General features: G+C 40.0%; 1 protein-coding gene across 1 annotated transcript; it reads left to right on the top strand.

The window, feature by feature from the left end:
• The first annotated feature begins 72 nt into the window (after positions 1-72).
• Positions 73-19,386, top strand: LOC124279834 (cytochrome P450 3A24-like). The gene is made up of 15 exons (XM_046715743.1): positions 73-89; positions 2,701-2,874; positions 3,526-3,622; positions 4,404-4,462; positions 4,949-5,045; positions 7,497-7,616; positions 8,593-8,681; positions 10,302-10,444; positions 11,182-11,306; positions 11,699-11,813; positions 12,745-12,905; positions 14,140-14,228; positions 17,599-17,736; positions 18,778-18,940; positions 19,109-19,386. Exons 2-15 carry the CDS (start codon positions 2,807-2,809, stop codon positions 19,187-19,189), a joined length of 1,545 nt encoding a protein of 514 aa, XP_046571699.1. The 5' UTR covers positions 73-89; positions 2,701-2,806; the 3' UTR covers positions 19,190-19,386.
• Positions 19,387-25,955: the final 6,569 nt, after the last annotated feature.

The raw sequence follows: 25,955 nt of genomic DNA, 5'->3' as shown, positions 1-25,955 counted from the left end.
AAAGCGGCGTAAAACCATACTCACTCACTTAGTCAGAACGATGGCATCGAGGGAGCGGCTGATGAACTGCCATGCCCTCCAACGCAAGGGTTGGTTGGTTTGTTGTTTAACACCTTACTCAGCAATATTCCAGCTATATTGCAGCGGTCTGTAAAGAATCGAGTCTCCCCAGACAATCCTGTGATCAACAGATGAGCATCGATCTACGTAATTGGGATATGATGACAACCAAGTCAGCAAGCCTGACCGCCCGACCCCGCTAGTCGCCTCTTACGACAGCATGGGTTACTGAAGATCAATTCGTACCCGGATCTTCACGGGTGACCTGCTGCAACTGGTGTAAGAGTACATGCCCTGACGGTGCAACATCGTCAGCACAGATGGCGTGTACAATGTCCACGTGTCGCCCCACAACATACTGGACGTCATTTGAGTCAGAGACGTCAGTGGTGTCTGGAACGTAAGCACTGCGATAATTGACGTTGGGGTTATGACATGTTTCCTGGCAAATCGAGGTTCACTCTCGACTTCATGGCCGAACAGGGGCGTAGCTACCATTATAAAAAAAAGCCCGGGCTTACACATGATTGTTGCTAAAAAGGTTGGACAAGTCCTTAATACTATCTAAATATATAGCTTTGCAATCTATTGGGCTTACACGAAAAGAAGAAGTCGAGTTTGGAGACGTCCCAATGAACGTTTCATGGACGTTAACGACATATACCATGACGTTTCGGTAGAGTTTCAGTAATGGTATCACAATGACAGGCCGACTGGCCATATTGTCCATGTCAGAGTCACCACTCAGTACTAACGGGAAAACATCATTGCTCCACTCGTTGTGCCATTCGCGCAACAGCAAAACATGCATGTGATATCATCACCAGCACTCAGTCATGACCTTTTCTCAAATAGCTTGATGTTTGATGTAGATGTTTCAGTCAGAGAATTTGTCTTCAATAACCTATTGCTGTCGTAAGAGGCGACTACCGGGATCAGGTGGTCAGTTTGAGGACTTGGCTGACACATGTCATCGTGTCCCACTTGCGTAGACGATGTCCATGGTGTTGATCACTGGATTGTCTGGTCCAGATTCGATTATTTACAGACCGCCGCCATATAGCTGGAATATTACTCAGTGCAGCATTAAATAACAAACCAACCAACCAATCCAGCAGTACCATCACTTCAACCAACAAACAAACATAAGTTTTAGGATCCTCTTCAGAAAAATGCACTGACCACGAATGAAATGTCGAATGACGTCAACTATCTTCAGCTAAGACGTCGTTTTCTAACATGACGTCATTCCGACACAAATAACATTCGAATGACGTAAACAATGCCGCATGGATGACGTTACCATACAATGGTACGGGTTCAGTGACATTTGCACATTTAGATACAATTTTATGAACAATAGTTCTAACCCATGGGTAATAAGACTTACATTTTGTGGTGCTTAAAATATCGAGTTTTATTACCTACGAGGGCGAACATATCGGGGTTCATATATTTCATACGATGCCCTAGGGCAAACTATCACTTTGTCAAGATGACGTGACGTCATGAACAATGCTATTACGTCACGTTTCTTCTGTGACGTTGCGTTCTACGTGCGGCGACGGTGGGTAGCCAGCCTGTGTTTGAAAGTAGATTTGGGTTTATTTTCCTCAATTTGACGAATTCGGTAATAAACAGAATATTATAATCGTGCCCATGTCATACTATGTTTACGACACTCGTGCCTAAATATCGGTGTATCCCTCGCTCTCGCTCGGGAAATACCAACATTTAGGCACGCATGTCGTAAACATAGTATGACATGGGCACGATTATAATATCCTCTATTCATTCCTTTCTATCCCTATCAATATATACACGTTTGCGTCTTATCGATTTTTTAAATCTTGATTGGTCAGATATGACGTCACATTTCTGCATAGTTTTGAACGAAATGATCTGACGTTACCATTTGTTCATGACATCACAAATTGTTACTGCGCCGTAAGAATAATAGCTTCATATGAAGTTTTGATGGTTATGCTATTTCTGTATTTCTTCCCTTTTTAATGTGATATATAAAATAACACTGTCGAGTCTCGAAGTACGTAATACTGTCCAGTTTTTATATGAGTTTCTCTGGACTCGATACTTTCCAGCTTAGAGACCATATAATAGAGATAGTCTCTGGTAAGGGCGACTTAGACCAGATTTTATGGATTTAGATTAATTCAAAGTTATCTCCCTTTGACCGTTACTAAACTACACAGTAGCGTTAATTTGTCGCTGAGGTGATAGTAACGCGGTCAACATCGACACCGTTGGCCAAGTGGATGACAAGGTTATCAGCGTCATCTGCCATGTAACTGAAGGTACACGGTACGCGGATTCTCGATTTGTCTCAATTGGCAGCTGATAATTGATGTGAATGGTAAAATTCAGGGACAGTATCATATGTCGGTATGCTGTCCCCGGAGATTGCAAGGGCGTGTTCCTCTAGGCTAGCATAAGATCCCGGTCGTGTTATTGCTGTACTACTGTGACCCAGAAACCGGTGACAGTGTCACTGACACTTCAGATAGCGCTATGTACAACAGGCTTTTATCGTATTTTGAAATGCATTTAACCTTTGCGTCATATCAGAGGTCAGGGTCGTTTTAAATGTATAAAACCTACAGATTTTTATCATCATTCCAGTGGTCGAGGAACGTCATGGGGAGGTTTTCCAGCTGAACAAAACGCTGACTTTGCTCCAACAACTCTTCCTGCTGTCATCTGTCTGAGAAAGCTCATTGCGGTCACAATGGGGATCTGGATGGGCCTTTTGTACATGTCACTGTGTGGAGTGGGTCTAACCATTGCATATGTTTTGTAAGTTAACGTTTTATTGATAATTTGTTAGGCAGTCTTTTCCCTATAAACACATATTGTCAACTTCAAATACCTCTTCTATATTCTCAGCAATATCAATAATCAATTGGCCTTACTGGAAAATCAAACTTGATTTTATTTGTACAAAATGTGTAGTTAACATGGTAAAAATTTACAAATTTTGTGCGAATGAAATGTTGTTAGTGAAATTAAGCAGCAAATGTAACCATGATCACATTAACATGTTGATATCTGAAAAATAATTTATGTAACTTATTATGTTGTATAAAATAATGAACCACTTATTGGATAGACCAGGGTAGCTAAATGCTGTATTATGTGAATTAGGGTAAAAGAAGTCACTGTTGAAATTTTCCTGTGTAAAAATAATTAAAAATGTCAAATGTAGTTCTGATGTTCATGCTATTGATCACTGGATTGTCTGGTCCAGACTTGATTATTTACAGGCTTACTCCATATAGCTGGAATATTGCTGAAAGCGGCGTTAAGAGACAAACCAACAACAGCAACTACCACCATTATGCTCGCAACCACTACCTCTACCACCACCTCACACCCACAGACGTTATGCATGTTGATATATAAGTACAATAACCCCATTTCTCTCACCTTCACTTTGTTGGCCAACAGGTACATGACTCGCAAATTTGGCGTATTCAAGAAACTTGGCGTGAAAGGACCAAAACCAGTGCCTGTGTTTGGACATTTCCATCTTCTATCTTCTGAGGTAAAGGTTAAAATTACTTAGAGAATCGGTTCTTGTGATGGCAATCAAGAAAATGGTATCTTGAATTATAGATGTTTGCTTGCCCATTAGCTGTATCTACCTGGCATAAAGTGTAGTGAGATATAGTAGTGAATAAGTAAAATCACTATGTATACTTTCAAAATTTGTGCAATGTTTCTTAAATCAAGATTTTGGGGTAAAGATATTTGTGATAATGCCTCATGCTATTAAGGGAATATATTTCTATTTGAGGTTGTTGTTTAATGCCACATTCAACAATATTCCGGTAGGATGACAGTGACCTGTAAATGATCAAATCTGGACCAGACAATTCAATGATTGATGTTGTAAACAATAATCCATGTTGTCCAACTGACCGAGGCTGACCACCTAAACCATTTTGTTTCCCATTGTGGCCAGGATTGGTTGTTTCCACCTATGTTCTCACCCCAAATCCCTGTTATAAAAAAAGTATTGGCATTTTATTAAATCAAGTTGAAATTCGACTATACTCTGTGAGATTTGGGAATTGATGGTTCCATAGTCAGCAGATTGTGAGACTGCTAAGGTATGTAACTCTTGTCCAAGATATTTTTATGGATTAAACTTCTTTTTTAATTTTTAATTTTTTTAATCCATAAAAATATCTTGGACATCAATGTACAACTTCTAAATGCCACTGATCATGAAAGACATTATGTAACTCTTGTTTTGAAATGCCACTACTTTCTGATATTATGTGTATTATATGTAATGTAGAATACCGTTTTGCATGTAACAGGGATCAGTGGTTGTGGAGAGAAAATGGTATCGACAGTACAAGAAGGATAAAGCATTTGGGTGAGGATGACATCTGTTTACATTTGTTCAAATTCATGTCGTTTTATATCTGATAAAACAAAAACCTTACTTGTGATCAACCTCAATAGCAATATAGCTATTTTATGAAACTGATCACACATTAAGTGGACATCTTTTGTCTATGCAGAGTCTTCAGTTTGTCAAAATATATATCATGGGCATGCATTTCACATTTCGTTACCTACACCTAGGATCTGTTCAATTCAGTAATGTGAGTCTAGGCATCAGAACTTTGTCACGCTTCATTGTTTTTGTTATCAGTGAAATACAAAGCTGAAACATTAGTTAGAGAAATCAAAAATGTTTAATTCAAATGTGGGAATATTTACCAGCATTTGTTACAGACTTAGGGGCAAATATGAGTCTCTGAGCAAGTCAATATAATTCCCAGAACAGTCATTATCTAGACTTGATACGACAGTGCACAAAAGGATTCACTAATGATATATGTTTATCTGTATGTAGGATATTTGAAGGCAGCTACCCAATGATGTTCATCACTGACATCAACATCATGAAGGAAGTCCTCATCAAGAAGTTCAACTGTTTCATCAACAGAAGGGTTTGTCATGTTTATTACTCACTGGGCATGTATTAAGGTGAATATGGTACCTGGGAAATCGAGACTCTCTAGAATACCTGTTGCCATGATATACTGAGAGGCAAAAGAAACTATACCTCTCAGTTTGATTTTTAAATGTAAATATGTTAAGTTGGCAATTTTACACAAATATATTGAACTGTATTGGTGGTGAGTCACACCTCAAAGACTGACTGACTGACTGAGTTAAGTTTTACGCCGCTTTTAGCAATATTCCAGCAACATCACGGCAGGGGACACCAGAAATGGGCTTCACACAATGTACCCATGTTGGGATTCGAACCCAGGTCTTCGGCGTGACGAGCAACCGCTTTAACCACTAGGCTACCCCACCGCCCCACAAACCTCAAAGAATACTTCTACATGGTTTCACTTTGTAAAACATAATTTAGCTTTAAAAAATTTAAAGATAAGATGAACATCTTACACAACTGCTGATGGATAGCTTCTCTTTGGGAATCAGTAAATTTGTTGGGTTTGGTGGGGGGGGACAAATTCACACCATATAAAACATGATTATGGTCATGTGGCTACAAATGTAATTCTTATGCCAGTCTTCATGGAACCAGTGTATTTTTACACAACATTACCCAGATTTTAGACAATATTACCCAGGTTTTACACAATATTATCCAGTTTTTACTCAATATTACCCAATTTTTATAAAACGTTACCAAGCCACATTCAACTAATAGTTTCAGAATGAGTAATAGTTAAATATACAGTTCCTTCAATGTTCCATTACATACTAGAAAACTTCTTTGCCCTTCAGTTTAAAGGAAGCTTGAAAATTGACAAATTAGGGCACTTAAAGGTCACATGCAACCAAAAAATCAAACATAATTAAAACACAATTATCACTTCTTCATGACATATAATATGCATTGCTGATTATGAAAAAACAAATAAACAAAATTATAAGCGAATAATCGCAAATCAAAAGTGCAATATTTTGTACTTGGGTTTACCTCCCTCGAAACGAAGCAGCCGGGATACCGAACCCAGTCAAAGCGGGTGGGTGTGCACTCAAGTGTAACGGCTGGTTCATTAGCAGATGACGCCTTCATGGCTCATTGTGTGTGTATATATAGAGATGTTGGGTTTTGTAAATACATGCTCATTTTTTGTGTATAACATTTTGCAATCAACAGACATCATAACATGTCATATGTTCAAGTATCACACCTGCCTGTCTGTGTAATTACATAATGTGACAGAGACCGAACTCGGGCCATAAATCAATGCGTTTTGTTTATGGTGTATAGCCTGATTGGTGTTAAGTTCAAATTGCATGTGGTCAGTGATCGCAGTTGTGTATTGAATATTGTCATTAGCAGACAGGCAGGCAGACACACAGGTGTCAATAAAACAAGACATTGAGTTTTGTCTGTGACAACGACATATCTATATCACAGTTAGAAATTGTGTCAACGCTTAAATAATGACATTGCTTTTAAGTATCGAACTGAGAAAGTGTCTCGGTAAGAAGAACATGTGGTGAAATAGACAAATGAAATTATATAAACAGTTAATTTACTGTCATAACATATAAAAAGCTCACGGCCTGTGAGATATCAACAAAACATTAGAAAAATAGCTCACACCAAAGCCTTCACCGAGTATTCACCCGACAACCCGCTTCCAAGCTGCGCGAACCTATTTCACTGCGCACATGCTATGAGCGCAGCCCAGCTGTTGAAACCCGTTTTCCCCAGAAAAGTCTGGGGAAAATTAGTGAAACGTTTGAACTCCGATTTCGCGCGTTTTTTTTCATCGCGTTATTTTTCAACTTTATAAGTTGAATTTGCATTTTTGACGATTTGTTTCGCTATGTCCATACCGAAAGGTATCAGAATCTGCAAAGTTGTGTTTTATGTTGCCTTTAATGAAACCTTTAATAAAACAGTGAGTAAGTTCAAATGCTGCTTAGCATAAACCTTTGTCAATAAAAGTTATTTAGTGACAATATACCCCTGCTCCAATTGTTTCAGTTTAACAATTCTGTGGTATATCAATACACAAGAAAATAAGGAGTGTTTTACATGTTCTCCCTCAGTAGGGGGCGCGTACATAGATCAGTAACATATTGGTGTAGAAGTTGGATGGAGTCGCTAATTGGAACAGGATGCTTTGTACAGTGAATACTTTGTACAAACAGTGACTTGTCACTTCTTTGAGTGGCATTTTAGAAGCTGGGAAGTAGAATATTGACAAACTTTATGGATAACAGCTTCTTTATATCGTGATTGCAAATGTTTGTCTACATAATGATTTGTAAGCTGGGATTTGTTATTTCAGAAGATTTGGAAGTTTGAGTTGTTGAAACGTTTGTGTTGACCAATTACTGTATATTTATGGTCTCTAACAGCTGCAGAGCTGATATGTGTATTCATTGTATATTGTATTCTCCAGGCTTTTGAAGGGGTGAATGACTACCCTCTGAACTATGCCATGACAACAATACGCAACGATCACTGGAAACACGTCAGAAGCTTGCTGTCGCCTACATTCAGTTCAGGAAAACTCAAAAAGGTATTTGGTTGCACAATTATTTAAAGGTTGTCTTTTTAGTTTACCAGACCAGGCTGAAAGTCCAGGCAGTAAGGTAGCCTAGTGGTTAGGCTTTCCCTCATCCCACCTATGACTTTGGACCCTTTGACGATCTTGGTTAGAACTGGTCTTCAGCAACCCATGCTTGTCGTTAGAGGCGACAGGATCGGGTGGTCAGGTTCGCTGACTTGGTTGACACATCATCACATCCCAATTGCATTAGGTCGATGCTAATGCTGTTGATCACTGGATTGTCTGGTCCAGGGGCGTTAAACAAAAAAAATCAACACCCATGACTGGTATAATTGCTCTCATGGGTGCAGTGGATGAATACCATTTTGATGACCATTTTGAATATATTCCTAAACAGCATTAAACCATGCTTGTTCACTTCCTCGCTCGCTCACTCACTCACTCACTCACTCACTCTCACTCACTCACTCACTCACTCACTCACTCCATATTGGAAGACACATTTGTGGCCATTACTCAGCCATCTTCATTCAAAATGAAATACAATGTTTTATATGTATTATTAGTAGTTGAACTCAACATTGAACACATGTGTCATCTACACAGTGGAATAAGTTGATCTAACTGAGGCTGTTGCAGAGATGACAGCACCATCTGGTGTTCTTGCTAGTGAATGTTGTTCTATAACATTTGTTGTCCTTTTGTGGGCACCTTTATAGCACAATATCATTCATATTATACGGCACTTTATATAGTTCACAATGTTATTTATATTATTCGGGGTCTTTTCTTTGCTACCTATATATGTGCTGTTAGTGTGGTCCATTGATATTTATTTTAACCTTTGAGGTTCATTATATTGTATATAATGGCTATTCAGCCGAATGGTCACATGAAATGAACCTCCCAAAGGTGTCGTTAGTACTTTTGCTGCTGTAACTACTGTCATGCATTTTGTGAACCATAATGTCCGTGTGTAATATAGATGGTCGGCCTGCTTAACAAGACCTCAGACACTCTTGTCCAACACTTCAAGGTCAAGGCCGAGTCTGGAGAAGAATTTGAGGTGAAAGAGTAAGTGAAGATTTAGTATGTCAAGATGAAGCCATACCGATGGTATAAACATACACTTAAGACAGTACCCAGGGAGCTTCAGCTTAGAATTGATCTTCAGCAACCCATTCTTGGGTCAAAGAAATACAGCAACAAAACAATACCACCCCAAAGTATGAACAATTATACTGAAATCAACAGCTATATAGACCAGGTTTGTGAGACAAACATAATAAATTGCTTTCTGGGTTGTTTTTTTGTTGGGGAGTTAATCTAGGAAAAGAGAAAAGATACCAAAATATTATTTAAAGTGACAAGATATTCATATTACAGCTACTTTGAAAAAGAGTAAAATTCAAATGAGACTTGACTTGAGGTTGATTGCAAAAATAAAGTTTATCTCTTTTGCATTCCTTAAGAAAGACAATTTCAAGGAAGTTTAATTAGTAACTGTGTGAAGCCAATTTCTGGTGTCCCACGCCAGGTTGCTGGAATATTGCTAAAAGCGGCGTAAAACCAACCTCAGTCAGTCAATTAATAAGTAACAAATCTGAAATTTCATTGTTTACATGTTACAGTATATTGTAATAAGCCACCACTATGGTTCAATAGATAAGAGCATCTGCCTTGAGAGCAGATTGTTGGTTTAATGCCTGGCCATGTCATATATGAGGTGAGGTGAAATTGGGTTTAAGTCGTGTTTGAGAATATTTCGCTCATATGACGATGTGCATGCGTGTGTATGTGTATGTGCGGCTGCTTGTACTAGCCCAGACTTAAGCTGGTTTTATGGTGCTAGCCCACGGAGATACCATGCCGCAGTGAAGCATGAATACCCCACTCAGACACATTATACTGACTCCGAGCCGACCAGTCCTTGTTGTACCCATTAATGCCAGGCAGGGACCAACACGTACCATATTTTAAGGTCTTTTGGTATGACGCGGTCGGGGATCGAACCCGCGACCTTCCGCTCTCCAGGCGGACGTTCTAACCACAACACCACGGAGGCGGTCTGTGTCATATGAAAGAGTGTAGACATATGGTACTCTGCAGTAAGTGAATAAAACAAGCACTGCTTGGCTTGGAATAAGCACACTGATTGCCACTATTTTGATGAATAAGCTGGACACACCTTTTTGGAAGTACAAGAGGTTTCATGACATCTTACCCCAAGTTTACAGGATGCTGCTAATGATCATCTATACACAATGGATGTGATATCGATCAGGGGTAGAAATAACTTTAAAATTGCTAGTGTACTCAGGTACAGTGGCACATGTAAAATCACTTGCCCTGATAATTTTTCCTCTATACCGGCCGATTTTCTTGTTGATTTTTTAAATAAACAACATTATTAACATTGGAAAGTCAACTGGACATTGGTACAACGTGATATACAAATTTGCTTGCCCAACTGGGAAAAATACTGGACTCGGACGTCGGGCAATGGGTTATTTCCATCCCTGTTGATGACAGTGTATTCAAACCCAATTCTATGTTAATCAGATTTAGGAAAATTCAGAAATTACCACTCTTTAAATCACATTTAGCAACTTATTTAGAGTTAAGATTAATTAAAAACATATGCTGTCCAAGCAAGGATGGACTTTACTGTTACACTCATTTTGTTATTGACAGGTTGACTGGAGCATATACAATGGACACCATATGCAGCACAGCATTTGGCATTGACATCGACTCCATGAATGATCCCAACAATGCCTTTGTAAGGGGTGCCAAGGCATTCTTTAACCCAAAGATCTGGCTGATTATTCTTATTTGTAAGTGGGTCTTGTGGCACTGACTTCTTTACTATATTACCAATTTCCAGACAAAATTACTGACCCCCCTAGTAAGTGTGTACAAAATTTACTGACCCCACCTATCTCCCCAGAACAAAATGGGTGACCCCCCCCATTAAAATCATCATCAACCCCCCTAGCCATAAATTATGAATGGTCCCTTAGTCTCTGAAAATATGTAATTTAAACTGAGAAGGAGCAGCATTGATGCTGGAGATTGAGAACCTGAACCAGAGGAAAAGCTAGACTTCATTCATTTACATCTTTACAGGGTGGAGCAGAAAATAATTTTCAGGCACTGTGAGACAGGCTACTTCATCACATTACCCAGGGGATTCTGGTTTACAAGAGAGTCATGATGGGGGGTGTCACAAATCAGTAAAAAAATTAGACCTTTTGTCTGTATATTATTGGTTTAGTGAAACTGTCTTGAACAAACTTTCCGCATCATCTTTAGTCAGTTAAGATCTGAAAAATCACATCTGTTAAACTATCTCTACACATATTGTCATATTTCTACACTGCTCATGATGCCAATCACTGGTTTGTCTTAGAATATTTATGACTGGTCATTGTGACCTAATGATATTGGTCTCTGTTCATGCTATCAACCTGTTGACTGGGCTAGACTTGATCATTTACAGGCTACTGGGATTGATTGTTTCTGACCCTGGCATAATAAAACTTTCACTAACTCTGTTACTCACCTCTTTCAGTTTTCTTTCCCTTCCTTGTGCCATTGCTGAAACTGTTCAATATTAGTATCTGGCCGAAGAGTCTCACCTGTTTCTTTGTGAAGGTCACTGATGATGCAATCAAACAACGGAGAAGCAGTAGCCAGGTAATTGTGTTCAAGCAATAACAACCTACAATATAGAATACAAAATTACTGTAACTGAAGAGTGTGTGACCACTGTTTCTGATAATTGCGCAGATCGATGCTCATGCTGTTGATCACTGAATTGTCTGGTCCAGACTCGATTATTTACAGACCGCCGCCATATAGCTGGGATATTGCTGAGTGTGGCGTAAAACTAAACTCACTCACTCACTCACTGTTTCTGAATACCTTGGTTTTCCCAAAATCAGCAGTTTCAATTCTAAAGCTATTTTCACCACCAAACAATTTACTTCTTTTTGTAGATAATAATAATATATTGGACATCTGACTGCATGATATTTTGCTGACCCAGCTCTGAGATGGTTTGTTCAGAACTATGACTTCTATTGTAGAAAAGTAACGACCTCCTCCAGATGATGATCGACGCAGAGGTTGGTAGTGAGGAGGTGGACAAGGAGATTGATCACAGAGACAGTCTAGTGACCTCACAGACCTGGAGCAGCAGGGGTGAGTCAGAGATAAGACACAGGGACACGTGATAATTGCCAAATAGAAACTTCTGTAACATTTTGGTGTATTTTCATCTTCTTGATTTAAAGTTTTCTTTGATGGGCATTTAGAAGTTGAGTTGATGAAGAATAATGACAATTATTATGGATATACAACTTCTTTTATTCTGTGGAGGCGACGTTCCGACATTGGTTCTGATGTCGTTGTCAAGCAAGTGACAACGACATTAGAACATATGTCGAAACGTCGCCTCCACAGAATAAAAGATGTTGTATATCCATAATAATTGTCATTATTCTTCTTGATATAACGTTGCTAGACTGCCTCCATTGATATAGTATCTGCCCGGCAAGTGGGAAGTCATACAGTAGCATCTTACCAAATATGTTTAAAAAGTGTTAGTTGTTGTTACCCTGCCTGGTGCTCTGCATTAAGAGTATAAAACAAGGACAGGTTCGCTCAGTTAGTATACTGTGTCTGAGGAAGCTGTTAACCTGTTGCATGGTTTCTCAGTGGGTTGGCACTATAAGACCTGTATAACAGCAGACCAGCACAAGCAGCCACATGCATGTTGCTGTAGGAGTTACATAATCTTAAACATGCTGCTGAATTTATTCCACATACCTCTAATGATGCAAAAGTTCCAAACAATATGGGGCGGTGGGGTAGCTTTGTGGTTAAAGCGTTCGCTCATCATGCCGAAGAGCCGGGTTCGATTCCCCAAATGGATATGATGTGCGAAGCCCATTTCAGTGTCCCCCCCACCCTGATATTGCTGGAATATTGCTAAAAGCGGCATAAAACCGAAACTCACTCACTCACTCACTCACTCACTCACTCAATGGTGAGCTACAGAACCTCGCTCACTCACTCACTCACTCACTCACTCACACATTTGTTCTTCAATAATTTGATAATTTCATACCAGGCTTGACAACAGAAGATATCCACGGCCAGGCCCTCACCATCCTTGTCGCTGGATACGACACGACAGCCACCACCATGGCGTTCCTCATCTATAACCTGGCCCTCAACCCGGACGTCTGTGAACAAGTCATCCAGGAGGTAGACAGAGTACTGGGAGATAAGGTGAATCAATGAACGTAAGAACAGACATGTACAAAAGGTTGATAAATCTGCTGGTATTGATTTCCTGATAATATGCAGCCTAATGAAGCCTGAATTCAGTGAATTTTTCAATTTTTCAAAGATATTGACACTAGACATTAATCTTTCATAGATTTCAAGGTCAAGATCATAAGATGAAAAAAGATTTTAATCAAAATGTTCATGTGTTATCATTAGAAACAGTATATACAAGTGTATTATTATTACCAGTGTGCTATTTAATAGGCCATCCTTCACAAAAATAGACCGTCAAGGACGATGGGATGGGCTATGTTATATACACTGTATATACCTACTCTAGTATGGGGCTCTTCTATGAAAAGATTTTGATCAAGATCAGTGATGTGTCAAGGTCACCATTCCGTTTTTCTCAACTTTCTCAAACTTTGGTAGATTATAATCAGATTTTGAGGTATGTGTACCTAGACTGGTATGGAATATTAAATTTGTATGTTTCTTGACAACTCCAGCCACTTCAAATGTCAACTGCATTCACTTTATTAAGGTCATTGGTCATGGTTTCGTTATAGATGGTTATATCATTGTCATGTTCTGAGCCCTGGTTACCTCTACAGGCATGGAACCTTACATTTGCATAGTTCCTACCCATGCAATATTGGTAATATCTCTATCAAAGGTCAAGGTCATCTTTGAGTTTTTGTAAAATATGGTTATATCTTTCATTACCAGACATTGATATTCTTTTTCTTGTACAAACCTGAGACTGGGTAACTGTTGGGCCTTACAATTTAGCTTGATTAATTTCAAGGCAATAAGTAATGTTCTGAGGTAGGATGTAGATGGTGGTATGTTAAAATGCTAAGTGAATATCAGCGAAAGTGCTGCTTCTATTTGAGCAGATACCTGTAAATACTTTCCGCCTTACACCCTTGTTATCCTGTAACCTGCACAATCCTTGAATTGATAATGCATAATAATGCAGCAAGATGGGCAGTACATTTCAGCATTTGATGATGACGACATTATTGGTGATGTCAAACTGTTTCCTAAATACAAACCAAGCAGTCACATACCAATATTTCTTTATTCAAGTGTTACCAACTGAAGTATAATTTAAAAACGTATCTCAGAATGCAAATCCGGTGGCTTTGTTTTATCATGAAGAAGTGCATAAAAGTTTGTTTCTTTCGTTTGTGTAGTTTCCTTTGTAAGAAAGAGTATCTGTCTTTTCCAGCAAGAGGTTTCCTATGAGCAGTGTAGTGAGCTTCAGTACCTCGACATGTGTGTCAGTGAGACACTCCGACTCTTCCCTCCCTCTACCAGGTCAGTAGTGAGCTTCAGTACCTGGATATGTGTGTCAGTGAGACGCTCCGACTCTTCCCTCCCTCTACCAGGTCAGTAGTGAGCTTCTGTACCTGGATATGTGTGTCAGTGAGACACTCCGACTCTTCCCTCCCTCTACCAGGTCAGTAGTGAGCTTCAGTACCTGGATATGTGTGTCAGTGAGACACTCCGACTCTTCCCTCCCTCCCAGGTCTACCAGGTCAGTAGTGAGCTTCAGTAAGCTTCTGTACCTGGATATGTGTGTCAGTGAGACACTCCGACTCTTCCCTCCCTCTACCAGGTCAGTAGTGAGCTTCAGTACCTGGATATGTGTGTCAGTGAGACACTCCGACTCTTCCCTCCCTCTACCAGGTCAGTAGTGAGCTTCAGTACCTGGATATGTGTGTCAGTGAGACACTCCGACTCTTCCCTCCCTCTACCAGGTCAGTAGTGAGCTTCAGTACCTGGATATGTGTGTCAGTGAGACACTCCGACTCTTCCCTCCCTCTACCAGGTCAGTAGTGAGCTTCAGTACCTGGATATGTGTGTCAGTGAGACACTCCGACTCTTCCCTCCCTCTACCAGGTCAGTAGTGAGCTTCAGTACCTGGATATGTGTGTCAGTGAGACACTCCGACTCTTCCCTCCCTCTTCCCAGGGTCAGTAGTGAGCTTCAGTAACTGGATATGTGTGTCAGTGAGACACTCCGACTCTTCCCTCCCTCTACCAGGTCAGTAGTGAGCTTCTGTACCTGGATATGTGTGTCAGTGAGACAATCCGACTCTTCCCTCCCTCTACCAGGTCAGTAGTGAGCTTCAGTACCTGGATATGTGTGTCAGTGAGACACTCCGACTCTTCCCTCCCTCTACCAGGTCAGTAGTGAGCTTCAGTACCTGGATATGTGTGTCAGTGAGACACTCCGACTCTTCCCTCCCTCTACCAGGTCAGTAGTGAGCTTCTGTACCTGGATATGTGTGTCAGTGAGACACTCCGACTCTTCCCTCCCTCTACCAGGTCAGTAGTGAGCTTCTGTACCTGGATATGTGCGTCAGTGAGACACTCCGACTCTCTCCTCCCTCTACCAGGTCAGTAGTGAGCTTCTGTACCTGGATATGTGCGTCCAGTGAGACACTCCGACTCTTCCCTCCCTCTACCAGGTCAGTAGTGAGCTTCTGTACCTGGATATGTGTGCCAGTGAGACACTCCGACTCTTCCCTCCCTCTACCAGGTCAGTAGTGAGCTTCTGTACCTGGATATGTGCGTCAGTGAGACACTCCGACTCTTCCCTCCCTCTACCAGGTCAGTAGTGAGCTTCTGTACCTGGATATGTGCGTCAGTGAGACACTCCGACTCTTCCTCCCTCTACCAGGTCAGTAGTGAGCTTCTGTACCTGGATATGTGCGTCAGTGAGACACTCGACTCTTCCTCCCTCTACCAGGTCAGTAGTGAGCTTCTGTACCTGGATATGTACCAGGTCAGTGAGACACTCCTGGATGTAATGTGTCTCTTCCTCCCTCCCTCTACCAGGTCAGTAGTGAGCTTCTGTACCTGGATATGTGCGTCAGTGAGACACTCCGACTCTTCCTCCCTCTACCAGGTCAGTAGTGAGCTTCTGTACCTGGATATGTGTGTCAGTGAGACACTCCGACTCTTCCTCCCTCTACCAGGTCAGTAGTGAGCTTCTGTACCTGGATATGTGTGTCAGTGAGACACTCCGACTCTTCCCTCTACCAGGTCAGTAGTGAGCTTCTGTACCTGGATATGTGCGTCAGTGAGACACTCCAACTCTTCCCTCCCTCTACCAGGTCAGTAGTGAGCTTCTGTACCTGGATATGTGCGTCAGTGAGACACTCCGACTCTTCCCTCCCTCTACCAGGTCAGTAGTGAGCTTCTGTACCTGGATATGTGCTGCCAGTGAGAAAATCCGACTCTTCCTCCCTCTACCAGGTCAGTAGTGAGCTTCTGTACCTGGATATGTGTGAGCCAGTGACACACTCCGACTCTTCCCTCCCCTCTACCAGGTCAGTAGTGAGCTTCTGTACCTGGATATGTGTGTCAGTGAGACACTCCGACTCTTCCCTCCCTCTACCAGGTCAGTAGTGAGCTTCTGTACCTGGATATGTGCGTCAGTGAGACACTCCGACTCTTCCCTCCCTCTACCAGGTCAGTAGTGAGCTTCTGTACCTGGATATGTGTGTCAGTGAGACACTCCGACTCTTCCCTCCCTCTACCAGGTCAGTAGTGAGCTTCTGTACCTGGATATGTGCGTCAGTGAGACACTCCGACTCTTCCCTCCCTCTACCAGGTCAGTAGTGAGCTTCTGTACCTGGATATGTGCGTCAGTGAGACACTCCGACTCTTCCCTCCCTCTACCAGGTCAGTAGTGAGATTTTGTACCTGGATATGTGCGTCAGTGAGACACTCCGACTCTTCCCTCCCTCCACCAGGTCAGTAGTGAGCTTCTGTACCTGGATATGTGCGTCAGTGAGACACTCCGACTCTTCCCTCCCTCCACCAGGTCAGTAGTGAGCTTCTGTACCTGGATATGTGCGTCAGTGAGACACTCCGACTCTTCCCTCCCTCTACCAGGTCAGTAGTGAGCTTCAGTACCTGGATATGTGCGTCAGTGAGAAAATCCGACTCTTCCCTCCCTCTACCAGGTCAGTAGCTTCTGCTCATGTCCTGGTCATCTGTCTCTCTGTCCAGGGCGTGTAATCTCTGTTTATGTGTCTTGAGCAGTCCATTTAAACAGGTCTGGTTCAGGCCACAATCACATGAGTGACCTCGATATTTAGGTCAAGGTCACTAGATACAGAGGTCACATGGCATTTGACTCAAACCTCATGACATTTGTAGTTTAGTTAGTTCGTGAGGTGAAATTGGGTTTAACGTCGTGCTTGAGAATATTTCGCTCGTATGACGACGTGCATGCCTGTGTATGTGTAGGTGCGGCTGCTTGTACTAGCCCAGACTGAAGCTGGTTTTATAGTGCTAGCCCACTGAGATACCATGCCGCAGTGAAGCATGAATACCCCACTCAGACACATTATACTGACTCCGAGCCGACCAGTCCTTGATGTACCCATTAATGCTGAGCGCCAGGCAGGGACCAACAAGTACCATATTTTAACATCATTTGGTATGACGCGGTCAGGGATCGAACCCGCGACCTTCCGCTCTCCGGAGTTAGTTCGTGAAGCACATGGGAGTGCTACAATTAGTGTAGAAGATCAGCTCTCATTTGAATGACATTGCATCAGTCTGTAAGCTTTATTTCAACATTTCTCTGAAACAGATGGACAAGCAGACCTCACTATAAGCTGAAATAGATTCAGACCTGAATAAATCAACCACCTAATGACTAATTGTAGGTTTGACCGACACTGCACGGAAGATGTTGAGGTCTGTGGCATCAGGATCCCGAAGGATATGGACATCACAATCCCAATAGCTGCCATCCACTACGATGAGGAGTACTGGCCCGACCCAGAGAGATTTGATCCTGAGAGGTATATATCACCTTTTGAATTTATCCCAGCTGTTCAAGCCATGGGTGAGTGAGTGAGTGAGTTTTACGCCGCACTCAGCAATATTCCTGCTGTATGGCGGCATGTAAATAATCGAGCCTGGACCAGACAATCCAGTGATCAACAGCATGAGCATTGATCTGCGCAATTTGGAACCGATGACATGTGTCAACCAAGTCAGCGAGCCTGACCACCCAATTCTGTTAGTCGCCTCGTACGACAAGCATGGGTTACTGAAGATCAATTCTTTCCCGGACCTTCACGATTGGGTGTTCAAGCCATCTACATATAACACCATGAAATGGGTAGTGTTTTATTGTGTTTAGGTTTTTTTTACAGACATTTGTTTCTGACCTGGGGTTCAATATTGGCCTCCTAATAGGTCTAAATAAATCATGAATGTCTTTTTGTTTAAAGGTCACTCTACATATGACAATATATTTATCTTTCTTATTAAAGTAGTTAAAAGTATGGGACTTTTAGGTTTACAGTTTAGATTTAGGTTTTGAAGACTAGTGAGATGTAGTCATTCTTCACTTCTTACACACTTTATTTAACAAATTATATCTTTCATCTGTCGTATGTTTTAAACGTCTACACCTTCAGACAAAATGATTACCTTTCATTGATAACATGGGCAAAAACATTAAAAATTGTGTCCTTTTGAATATTTATGCTTGGTCTAAATTGGTTTTTACCTCTCCTTTGGCTGTCATCAAAGCTCTTTGAACAGATTGTGATACATTCCCTATGAGATATATTGTTATCCTCCTTACTGTTGTTGTATATAAGAGACGATACGACACGACACGACACAACACGTCAAGACACGACATGACACTTCACGATACAACATGTTAGGCACTCTGAACTTAACATTAGGCCAGTCTGTTTAATCCAGAATAAGCATGTTTTTTTACAAACAAGACAAAAGTATGGTGACATGATCTACAAATTAGCTTGAGGCAGTAATGTGATGCTGTGGAGAGTTCAGCCTGATGTTTCCTATGTCCATGTTTCTAGATTTACCACCGAAGCCAAAGCAAAACGCAATCCTCTCGCATATATTCCATTTGGTGCTGGGCCGAGGAACTGTATTGGGATGAGACTGGCGCTATTGGAAGCGAAGATTGGGATTGCCAGACTTCTGCAGAACTTTAAACCAATCAGGAGTGAGAAAACTCAGGTAAGGAAAACGCTACGAAATGTCTGTCTTTCTATATTGATGATCAGTTGAAACATGATAAAATTCTAGAATTGTGTAAGTAGCTCAAACATGTAAGGCCACAAAACCAAACGTCTGTTATTAGTTTCAACATATAAAGTGGTTAATATGGCACTTAATTATCAACAGGTTCCAATGACTTTCAAGAAACTTGGTATCCTGGAAGCAGAAAATGGAATCTGGGTGAAGATGCTTCAGCGAAAGAAATAAAGTGGCAAAGCACTGATGCAACACCATACTAAAGTTTCATGATGAGGATTCCACTTAACTTGTTGATACTGAGGAGATCCAGGTTAGAATGAATCTTCAGTAACCCATGCTTGTTGTAAGAGGTGACTAACAGGATGGGGTGGTCAGACTGGCTGACTAATTGACACATGTCATCATATCCCGATCGTGTAGATCGATGCTCATGCTGTTGATCACTGGATTGTCTGGTCCGGACTTAATTAATTTCAGACCACCATCATATAGCTGTACAGGGGTGGAAATAACTTTAAAATTGCTAGTGTACTCCGGTACAGTGGCACATGTAAAATCACTTGCCCTGATAATTTATCCGCTATACCGGCCGATTTTCTTGGTGATTCTTTAAATAAACAACATAATTAACATTGGAATGTCAACTGGACACCGGTACAGCGTGATATACAAATGTGCTTGCTCGACAGAATAAAACACTGGACTCGGACGTCGGGCAATGGGTTATTTCCACCCCCTGCTGTAATATTGCTGAGTGCTGTTTAACAATAAACAAACTAACAAAACTTAAGTTGTTGAAGGAACGGCTTTGGTTGCAAGGGGAGATAACACTACCTCATGATCCTTTGGACTCTCCTGGTACCAGAGACCATATAATAGATATTATATGGTCTCTGCTGGTACATAACTGTAGGTACTGATAGCCTTGTCATTGCAGTATAATACTGGGTTCTTTATACATAAATCATCAAAAGCCTGATATAGTCCATTTGGCTCAAAAGTGAACCGATGAATTGCGATCTAACTCTAAAACTAATAAACATATAATACTCAATAAAACACTGATTGTAATCAAAACATCAGACCACTTCTGTGATTTTTTTCCCAAAAATAAACAAGTTGTTTAACAAACTATCATCAAAATTTTGACACAGTTCACTATTTGTTAAGAGGGAGGGGTGCAAAGAGAGGAACAGCCAGGTGTGCGAGAAAGGATGGAGACGGCACAGCACAGGTAAATGAATAACTTTGTCGGCACTTGTTTACGTGCTTCGCGTACACCTGGCTGATCCTCAATAGTGAACTATTTTAATGATAGTTTGTTAAACAACTTTCTTATTTTTATGACATAAATTCTGCACACAAATCACAGAGTTGGTCTGATGTTTTGATTATGATCAGTGTTTCATTGAGTATTACATGTTTATTAGTTTTCGATTTAGATCCCAATTCATCAGTCTGCTTTTGACTATAATATGCTGCAATAATTTCACTTATGCAAGCATCATAAAGTCATATGTATCGTTCATTATCATTTGGATTAGTTTTATTGGTTTATTCATTAACTTTTTAACCAAACAAGTCCTTCAGAGATTGCATCTTTTTTGATGACACTGTTTATGAGGTTAGGGATGCAGTTATTCACCTATTGTTTCATACATTGTGAAACATAATGTAACAATACAATACATGTTGAAGCCATGAGAAATAAATATCAAAAGGAATTATATTTTTTCTCTGCTCTCTAGTCAATATTGTTTTAAATGGACTCAAATTTACTGTATGGTGAGGGTTCTAAGTTTCTTTCATGATGGAATATGATCATTATAGTGACAGGTGTCGAGTTTTACAATGTATTGCTGAATATTTCGACATCTATTACTAAAACATATATCAGTGTTTACTTAGTCAGGAGGGTCTTTTTGACTGTATTTTAATTGTGATAATTGTGATACTATTATTTTTCTTTTAAATATATTTGTTACTGTTGATTGCTGTTTATGTTTAGTGTTTCCATGCCTTATTATGTTGAACATATTGTCTTTGAGAAGTGTCTTTTTGCAGCTTTAACAATAAATTTGAAAATTCAGGGACCCAGAAAATATTTCTAAACAGTTATTTCATCATTTATTTGTAGTCACCCTTAAATGTATCTGGTAGCTGGTATCCAAGAAGGGTTCTAGCTATCAGATATATAATAAAATAGTGAGCTTGAATAGAGCAAATGAAAGTTTCTGAATTAGAGGTCTTTCAACTTTAAAGGTTTCATTATTTGAGTTTCACTGTCTGATCCTGAATGTCTTAAAATGACGCCACCTTTAAAGTGTATTCAGGTCTTCAGACAGGGAGATAGCTTGTTGGACTGAAAGGTCTGATTTAATTTAAATGGTTTCAAGGTGTCCCATATGTGATGGGGCCATATTATTGCCGAAAGAAGCTTAAAACAAACTCACTCACTCATGCATATGTCTGTCATGTCAGACCATCACCAAATGAATTATTTTAACACTGGCTGTGTATTCAGTGCTTACCAGAAATGAATATTTCATACAATTGTTATATTTTGTGAACTTGTTGCATATTGCAAATATACATCTGAATTCCAAACACAGGGTGATTTCATTTTCAGGATTTCTTTTTAATTTTTAAATATGCTGTATATATATTATATGCAGAATATTTCCAAGACCTAACTTTGTTGAATTGACCAGCAAATTTTATGTTATACACGTGATAAAGGTTATAAAATCATGCTTTTTGTATTATTAGTATATGTTGGTATAATGTGTCTTCAATATGGCATTCATGGAACTGGAACAAATGTATATTTTTTATAATAAAAATATAAATTCTTTTATTGATGTTTGTGTCCTTTATACTTTCAAGTATTCTGAAGATTAAAGATATGCAAAACATAAATCTGTTGGTGTGACCTAAAGACTGACATTATCATGACTTTTGTGAATAATGTTACTCAAAGGCTCAAAGATATATATACACAAGAATTGGTAGGAGCACTGTCATTGTCAAGTAAATGTTTCTATTATAGAATGTTTAAATCCCATATATACAGAGAGAATTATCTGCTCTCACTAAATATCAAGAAATTTTGAAAGGTTTTTGCTCGGTTTAGGTGTTCCTCACATGACTTGGCAATCGAAACAGGGAGATATCATAAAATAGAGAGGGAAAATAGAATTTGTACATTTTGTGATCTTAATTGTGTAGAAGATGAATATCACTTCCTCTTAATTTGCCCATTATATTGTGAGTTAAGAAAAAAAAAGGTCCCAAGATACTATTCTGTATATCCCGATAGGGTGAAATTTTCTGTTATTGAGTTCTGATGACAATGTTCTTATCTATAAGTTGTCAACCTTTATCTATCAAGCATTGTCTCTAAGAAACAAACATAATAATTCATAGAATGTATGTACTCATATTGTTATTTGTTACGATATGGTATGATGTGGTGCGATATGATATGATATGATACATGGTATGATATGACATGATGTAATATGGGGTGTTATGATATGATGTGATACGACAAAGTATGTGTAATGCGATGTTATATGATGTGATACATTTTGATGTGATATGACATGTTGTGATATGACTATATTACTCTTTTCTATGATATTGTGTACTATGTTCTTGTATACTATGGGCCTGTGGCCTTCAGTATGAATAAAGATTGATTGATTGACTTAAGTGAACAAAAACATTCATGGATAATGAGAAAAGTTATGGGGATAAGTTTATAAATACATATATGTATGCTGCACCTGACAGTGTCTGTCTCCACGGCACAAGAATATGGCCCAAAATATTCATGATCCTCTACTTGTTTAGTCCAGTATGTACAGTTTGACCCCTCTCAGGTTACACTGATAAGAAGATCTGCCCAGTCATTGCCTGATTGCAATATTGTCATTGTTTAACAACAGGGAATGTTTAGTATGACAAAGACAAAAGACTAGCAGGTCTTCATCATTTTCTACTGTGAACCATATTTTTTATAACAATTATTTATTTATTTTAGTTTGAATAAAATAAAAAATACAGTTTGTTAACTAAAATTCTATTATGTGTGTTTGAGGCTAATCCAGGATTTAAAAAAAAAATGCCTATAATCCCCGAGCCTGTGGCTTGGCTGAGGGCACAGTTAATGTTAGGTGTGTCACCTGTTGATTCCCATGGTGAAACTAGAAAGTGTACCAGGAATCAGCCCATAAGTGAACTGTATGAGAAAACAACAAGCAACGAAAAAGATTTGCTGTCATTAACAGTGTATTCTAAAATAAAGTAAGTTCACAAATATAAATATTTTTTTTATCAAAATAAAGGTATCACTCTGCAGACTGACTGAGTTTGGTTTGACACCGCTTTTTAGCAATATTTCAGCAACATCGCAGGGGGACACAAGAAATGGGCTTCACACATTGTACCCATGTGGGGATTCGAACCAGGGTCTTCTGTGTGACACTCTGGCAGAACAAATGCAGAGGTAATATATACCAGAACAGTGGTTATAGCAATAAAGGCCACGGTAATATTCACTCCTTAGCAACAGCAATCCATCTTGCAACTAGGGTTAGACATCTAGGGTAAGCAAACTAGGATATGATCATCACCCACAAGGCTGGTCTTCTAGTGACTTGAAATGTAATGAGAGATAAGAGAACAGCTAGCTCCCCTTATATACACAAAAATAGGTTGCTAGACATTTCCACGGGAGGTCTCTTCAGCAGAGGAGGGTAGTACAATCCAGCACTGTCTAAATATAGTACAATGTTATATTACAGTGTATAGTATAACAGGCAGGATCTATAGGTATACGGCATAGGATGTATATCTGCGAAATTTAAGGGGGGTGAAATTTAAGGGACATTTAGAGATCTCTCTAGTCATTGTTAGAATAATTGGGTATGAATTCAGCTCATTTGTGTTATATTCTTTACAACAAGTATATTTTTTCATAAAACGTCAGACGCAGTTAAGATGGAGCAATTGCTCTTCACGCTTACAGTTGACCGAGAAGTAAAGCACTCCGATTGCTTCAAGATACCGGCTACGCGTCATATTTGAAGCGGACATAAAATATTAACTGATTACTTACAAGTAGGAAGTTTACTGATACGGATTGTTATTGCGGAAATTACTGAATCGGCAAGTTACGACCTTACCAACTTGCTACAACACGTTTTAGTTGTTACTTGTATACTAAGCCACCGTGCGTATGGTACATGTCGCTCTGGCTGAAACAATGCCGATGGGACGTATAAGTTTATTCACTCACTCACCCATACTGTATGTTACGGTATCAGTGTAGACTTCCGTTTTGCCGAGTAGTGACGTAGGCTAGCTGTTAATTTGGGTCATAAGGAAATGAGACCGGCAAATGTTTGATATGTCTTGTGTGTATGTAATTAGCCGAGGTTCAGATCTCGTATGAGCACAATCGGAGACCATATAGATATTTTATGGTCTCTGGTACATACAATGAACTTAGTATATGTGTGGTAAAGCAACTGTGGTGAAAACGTTTTAACGAGGTAATGATAACAAGGCCAGACAAACACAAACACAAGTACCTATCAGTGATAACGTATGTATTATTTATTTGAAGTGGGAGGGAGGGATTGCGCATCCCTGCAGCCCACCTCCAAGTCCGCAGTTGAGTCTGAAGAGGTCTGAGACGGCGCGTATATGATCAATCAACCGTGGTCCATGGGCGTGAATACATAGATACGCGCACAAGCGCAAGCACACGCACACACACATGTCGTTACATCTGCTTTGAAAACCAACCTCCGCGGAATAACATGGTAACTGTAACATATTTCCAGGCGGTTAATGTTCAAGTTAGCAATGATAGCCCTGCGTCATGCCTGCCAATAACTTGCCATCGTGTATTTTGTCTCTCACTTGCCACGTCAAGAAAATATTTTTTAGTACTGTCGTCTTTTAAATCAGGTCAGAAAACTAAGCGCACATAGTGCAATTATGAAATTCATACCCCAATTAGTATGGCGCCATCCTATCACGTGAACATGCGACCTTGTGAGATTTTGTATGAAGCACGTGCATTACAGGTGCATTCCAGTATCCTCGGATACGACTGGACCAAATGTTCAAAAATTCTCTTTGATTCAGGTGGTGCTTAATTAAAGATCATGTCATATATGTACAATCAGGATTGCTCTAAGAGGTTTGAGGTACATTTAAATACACTTATAATCTGATGTGGATGGCAGGAACATGGAGAAGGATGTTTGATATACATTCAACCATTATAGCTTTAGATGAACCCAACCTACATATCTTGACCGATTTTGTCTCAGCTTAAAATAAACTGAGATTTTATTTTTCTCGTTTCTCCTATTTCGCCTGCAATGGCTGCGGCAGTGTACTGTAAGTCATCTCACGTTTGTTGGGCTCTTGGATTGATCTCCAGATAAAAGTGAGTCTAGCTCTGTCAGGAAAATGCAGTGATTGGCCATTATTCTTACCCTCGTGCTGCACTTGCCCGTCAGACCAGGTTCTTGGTGACCTTGACCTTCGTGGTGAGGTCAGTCACAGGTGGTTCATTAATATGTATCTGTTATGCAGCTGTGTGGCTGGTAACCTGAATGCATTGCAGTATGCTAAAATGCACTAGTTGCTTGTTCTTTGGATAACTGACCAGTACATGATCATATGTTGTACATACCTGGTACAAATTTACATAAATTGAGCGTCTAAGAAAGCCTATCGAGTCTGAGAGTACTGGTGTTGGTGTTGGTGTTGGTGTTGTGTAAGTGACTGAGTGAGTGAGTTGGGTTTTACGCCGCTTTTTTTGCAATATTCGAGCAATATCATGGCGAGGAACACAAGAAATGAGCTTCACGCAATGTACCCGTGTAGGGAATCGAAACCGGGCCGTCAGTGTGACGACCGAACGCTTTAACCACTGGGCTACCCCATCACCCCAAATTGTCTAACCAACCAT

Source organism: Haliotis rubra, unplaced genomic scaffold, assembly GCF_003918875.1.
Source record: "Haliotis rubra isolate DU_JTF1 unplaced genomic scaffold, ASM391887v1 Scf1, whole genome shotgun sequence".
NCBI lineage: Eukaryota > Metazoa > Mollusca > Gastropoda > Lepetellida > Haliotidae > Haliotis > Haliotis rubra.
This window is presented reverse-complemented; position numbering and strand designations above follow the sequence as displayed.

What these genes read in the sequence shown, in the direction of transcription:
- LOC124279834 (XM_046715743.1), top strand. Translation starts at nt 2,807, where the DNA reads ATGGGGATCTGGATGGGCCTTTTGTACATGTCACTGTGTGGAGTGGGT. An exon ending in ACTGTTTCATCAACAGAAGG is followed by an intron (nt 5,046 to 7,496) that starts GTTTGTCATGTT and finishes TGTATTCTCCAG; the next exon opens with GCTTTTGAAGGGGTGAATGA. An exon ending in CTGGCTGATTATTCTTATTT is followed by an intron (nt 10,445 to 11,181) that starts GTAAGTGGGTCT and finishes CACCTCTTTCAG; the next exon opens with TTTTCTTTCCCTTCCTTGTG.